This window comes from Echinops telfairi, unplaced genomic scaffold (genome assembly GCF_000313985.2).
Source record: "Echinops telfairi isolate 266 unplaced genomic scaffold, ASM31398v2 ScPeMD7_2565;HRSCAF=3150, whole genome shotgun sequence".
Lineage (NCBI taxonomy): Eukaryota > Metazoa > Chordata > Mammalia > Afrosoricida > Tenrecidae > Echinops > Echinops telfairi.
Window position 1 is genome coordinate 12,446,377 of NW_022106463.1, and position 5,098 is coordinate 12,451,474.

General features: G+C 61.5%; 1 protein-coding gene across 1 annotated transcript in view; it reads left to right on the forward strand.

Moving 5' to 3' along the window:
- The first annotated feature begins 1,261 nt into the window (after nt 1–1,261).
- Nucleotides 1,262–5,098, forward strand: part of ANHX (anomalous homeobox) — an 11,329-nt gene continuing 7,492 nt past the window's right edge. The window contains exons 1-5 of the mRNA XM_045294005.1: nt 1,262–1,656; nt 2,293–2,420; nt 2,752–2,875; nt 3,123–3,342; nt 4,328–4,801. Coding sequence (XP_045149940.1) covers nt 1,402–1,656; nt 2,293–2,420; nt 2,752–2,875; nt 3,123–3,342; nt 4,328–4,801 — 1,201 coding nt within the window. The 5' untranslated portion in view covers nt 1,262–1,401. The remainder of the gene's footprint in view (nt 1,657–2,292; nt 2,421–2,751; nt 2,876–3,122; nt 3,343–4,327; nt 4,802–5,098) is intronic.

Below are 5,098 nucleotides of genomic sequence, written 5' to 3' on the forward strand. Positions count from 1 at the left end.
GAGTGCCAATCCTGAGATCCCAGGCTTTTTCCTGTAACTCGTGGTCCGGGGAGGAGATCAAATGACACACAGTTCACAGCTAAAGACTATTACAGAAAGGTAGCAGATTCAGTGAATTTTCCAGTCAACAGTTCACAGTCAGACACTTTGTTCTGTGACATTGACTACAGCCCCCGTGACACAGCAGCACCCTCTCCCCCCAGCCTCTCAGTGTTTCCCTTGGGCTCTTGCTGCCCCGTTGTTACTTGGGGCTGGCCAGAGTCTCTCTCTGACATGTTCCTCTCACAGTGCATCACATTGTGAGTCAATGACACTGGGGCACAGTGGGTAAAAGCTCAGCCACCTTATTGTCAGAGAGATCCAACTCCAGGCAGCCCTCAGGGCAGTCTAGACCTCCCCAGCACATGTCTGAGGCTGCAGTCGGGTGGGTGGGTCATGCAGCCCCCTCTGTGGTTCACAGCCAGGCTCTCAGTCCTGTGCCATCAGGGCTCCTTGATGAAAACCTGTGAAGGGTGCACGGCGTGTTCTAGATGTACCCACAGTCCTGACATCCACGGGAGTGTCCTGAGGGTGTCTCAGAGTCAGATGAGACCTGGAAGCTCCCAGAAGCCTGATGTCCCAGCTGACCACTGACCCACTGTTTCCCTGGGTCATTATGTGATGCGGGGCCAGGAGAGACTAGTGCCCACCTGACAGAGACTAAGAGACCCCAGACCCAGGGCAGAGCCATCCCCTGCACTGAGGGTGCAGGAGAGTCGGACGCTGTTACGGGGATATGCTGTATGAGGAGCCAGGGGCAGTCAGGAGCCAGGCAAGGGCCTGACGGTGGTCCTTGTGGTCAGGTCACTATGAAGCCAAACTCTGCCATGGAGTTGAGGCTGACTCATAGTGACCCTACAGGACAGGGTAGAACTGACCCTGTGGGTTTCAGAGATTGTGGCTCTGCCTAGTCTTTCAATGGTGGAGTGACTAGTGGTTTGGAGCCGTTGACTTGGTGGTAGAGAGGAGCCCGGATCTCATAGTGGTTACATGTTGGGCTGCAGTGCACAAGGTCTGCAGTTCGAAGCCACCAGCCACCCCACGGGAGAGAGGTGGAATGTTTTGTCCAGTGTGCAACCACTGCACAGTCAGGACTCCTAGGTCCCCACAGTGTCAGAGAAATGAGGGACAGTGTGGCTGGCTGGCTTAGCCTATTGTCCATGGCTCTGGCAACAGCCTTTGGGGACTGAAAGGAAGTGTCAGCAAGCCATACACACCCTGCCTCTCAGGAGGGTTCTTGGCTCTTGGTGACATGAGACTCAACAGGCTGGTTTGAAGACTGGCCCTGTGGTGCTCTGAGTGTGTGGTCTGTGCCCCCCACTGCCCTCAGTGTTACTGCAGAGGCCCCCAGCCTGAGACGGGATGCAGCGGTTTCTGATGCTGCTGGAGGAGAGCGAGAGCAGGCCCGACCGGCCACCCCCGGCTGAGCTGGTGGCCTTGGCCGGAAGGCTGTGCCGGGACCTGGAGGATGACCTGGACCAGGCAGGGCCCCTGGTGGAGGCTGTGCTGAGGAGCCCGCTCCGCCTGTACCTGCTAGAAAGCGAGGCTGTGATCCTGGTGTGCGTGCTCGTCCTGGACCGGCGGGAGCAGCACCAGGCGGCCTGCAAGCTGCTGGAGGTAGGGCGCCCTGCAGGGTGGGCAGGAGGGTCAGAAGTCAGTGGATTGGAGACCAGGGGTTTGCTCCTCGGAAAACCGTCTCTCTTGGCCTGCTGGCTGCTGGAGCTGGAGGGCCCGCGGATGGGCGGGAGGAGTACAGAGGTCAGTGGATTTGAGGTTGGCGTTCCCTTCTTGGGAAAACCCTCTTCCCTCCGCTGCTCACTCAGCCCTGCCCAGCCCAGCACTCTGACGGGAAGGGTGTGTGACCCGGGACCGTGCCCGGCCTGCCTGGGCCCAGCCCCTGGCAGATAAAGAGATGCCTGAGAGTCACACCAGGTCCTGTCTGCGGAGCGAGCCTTCTCAGGGTGAGACCTCCACCCTCCGCCCAGACTTGCATTGTTCTCTGGGGCTCGTGGACCCGGGACATTGTCAGCACGCATGTGTGGTCCACGCTTCTAACTCACCATCCACGTTGCTACTGTCATACGCGGATGGATGCTGGACAGGAGGGGCAGGAGGACTGTCGACCCTGGTGTCCCGCCGCCCAGGGGCACCCCTCACCAGCGGTTCTAACGCCAGCATCTGCCCAGGGCTGGGTGCTGGGCTGGTGGCCCCACAGGCCTGCCTCCAGGGCTCAGCCAGGCTCTCCCTCCACAGGGCTGCCGGGTGCCCGGGGGCAGCTTGGAGCTGGTGGAGGCCTGGAATGACATCCACTACCACATGACCATGAGGAGGCTGGGCGTGGACACACTGAGCCCCCTGCAGACCTTCCGCTGCAGGAAGAAGTGCGTTCACTCAGAGTTCTGGGTTGCCCGTGGGGTCGGGGTCCAGCCACACAGGTGAGGGGAGGTGGGGAGGTCTTGTGGAGGCCATACAGAAGGAGCCCAGGGATGCCGTGGGTGGGCACAGGACGGGGCACCGCCAGCTCCCGTCCCTGATGGAGCACCTTCTCTGGGTCTCGTTTCTGTCGACAATTCCTCGTTGCCCCTGAAGTGAGCACAGAGGGCTCCTGAGGAAGAACCTGGGGGCCCTTTCTTAGGGGTGGGGCCTGGCCCTGGGACAGAGCGGACAGTTTGGGGTCCTGTCAGGCGACCTCGCCCTCTTGTCCTCACCCAGGAACCCACCGCCCCCGTCCCTCTGTCCCGAGGGCCTGAGGAGCCGGCACTTCTCCGGGGACGTGCGCAAGAAGTTGCGGGATTTCGCCTTGGCCGTGAGCCCCTACCCGGACAAGGCCCAGCGGGTATGAGGGAGCTGGCGCCATAGCACCCAGAGGCCCTGAGCACCTCCCTCCTGCTGGGTGCGGGGGGACCTGCCTGGGACGGAGGGTCTCCCTTTATGGGCTGGGCGGGGAGGACTTGGTCGCTTGTCCCCCAGGGCTCCTGCTCAGAGTAGGACTGGCCCGGGTGCAGAGGGTGAGGTGGCCGTGGCTCCTTTCCCTGGAAGAGCCGTGTGGGGTGAGGCGGGCACAACTTCTTTTGTCCCCACAGGACACCTTGTCGTTGGAGACCAGCCTGTCGGCTGAGCAGGTCTACAATTGGTTTGCCAATTACCGCCGGAGACAGAAAGCTCTCCTGCAGCGTTCGGAGCCAGACCCAGGGACCGCAACCCAGGATGGGCATGCTGCCTCTGGGAGTGCTCCAAAGCCCCCTGGCCCCTCAGGGGACCCCTGTGCTGACCCTGAGGGTGTGGTGAGGCCCCAGTGGCCAGGTGAGGGGCTCCAGAGCCCAGCCTCCTGTGGTGTGGGGTGTTGCTAGTCCTCACGGACTCTCCTCCGGGCGGAGACTGGGACCCTCTCTGTGATCCACCCCCTGGAGCCTCCTCCAGATCACAGGACCCTACCTGTGATCCCTTTCCCTGTGATCCCACCTCCTATGACCTCCGTCATGACTGGGACTCCCTTCCTGTAACCACTCCCCCAACTGCTCAGGCAGGATCGGCCCTTCAGCTGGCCTGGGGTCCACAGCATCAGGTCATTTCTCAGTGGGAAAGAGGTTGCTGAGACGGAAGCTGGGCAAAGGCTAGACATGGGTCATATGTGGTGGGTGCTGGGCCTGGCCTGGGTGGGGGGCTGCAGTCCCTTAGTGTGTGGAGGGCTAACCCTCACCCTTGTGACGGAGGGTGGGAGGTAAGCAGCCGTGGTTGGCGTGGCTTGTCCTGTGCGCCATTGATTCAGAGGAGGGACGGCCGGGGTATCGCTGGTTGGGTTTGGCTCTCACTTTCTGGGATGCCTGGGCAGAGGTTGCAGGAAGAAGGCACAGGCCCGGGCTGCCGCTGAGCCTCCCTGTCTGTCTGCTCTGTCTCTGGGCTTGGCTCGCCCTGTGCTCCGTTCTCCAGAGCAGGCAGTTGGCCTTGACGTCGTCTGTTGGGTTGTCAGGGTGGAGCCTGCAGGAAGGAGGCACAGGCTTGGGCTGCCGCTGAGCCTCCCCATCTGTCTGATGCTGACTTGGCTCACCCTGTGTTCCTTTCCTGCATCCCTTGTTGTGGTGCCCAGGCAGAGCCTGTGGGGACGGGGAATGAGCTGACAGCTCTGTGTCTCTGGGCTTAGCTTGCCCTGTGCTCCAGGGACTGGTGGGAGAGCAGGCAGTTCAGACTGGCTCTCACTTGCTGGGCCCCTCAGGCAGAGCCTGTGGGAAGGGGGCACAGGCTCGGCTGTTGCTGAGCCTCCCCTATCTGACTGTTGTGCTGCCAACAGGACTTGCAGAAACCGCGTCTCCGCAGACCATGGAGACCTCCCGGGGACTATGGGCACCGCTGGCCCCTGCCTCAGGCTTTCCTGAAATACCTGCAGAGCCAGCAGCTCCCAGGTACTGTGCCCAAGGGACCCAGATCCCCACACTGGCTGGAGTCTCTTTCCAGACTCTGGCCGAGGAGCCTCAGCCCACGGGAAGTAGTGTTTGCTGTGTCAGCAGGTCCCTGCCACGTGGTGAGATGGACCAGGAGGGGTCTGCCCAAGACCCTGTCCCCTTCGTCCCTGTCTACCCTGGCCCAGGATTCTGCCCTCTGGCTGCTGGCAGCATCGCAGCGGGTCCGTCTCCAGATCCTCCAAGGTCGTGGCTGATGACACTGGCAACGGTGTCCTCCGGAGAAGCCTCTCTCCAGATGAGGGGCCCAGTCCCCAGCCAGGAGCTGGGCTTCACCATGTCCTGTCCCGACGCAGCCCTAGCAGGTCAGTCTGCTCGGGCCAGAGCCTCAGTTCCCTGTGGCCAGGGCCGGGGCCATGCTCTCCTGTCCTGTGCGGTGTGATTAGGGCAGCTGGACAGAACGACACACAAGTAGTTCAGATGATTTTAGCACCTTTTTTTTCCAAAGTAAAATTCGCAAATGGCAGGAAGTATGAGGATGCACAAACGGTGAGGCTGAAAGGAAACCGCCGTGGCCCCTCCTCCAAGCCCCACTGGACATCCTCTACCATCCCTGTACGGTCCCCCACCCCTCTGTGAGGGGAATAGCAGGGCTCAAGGGT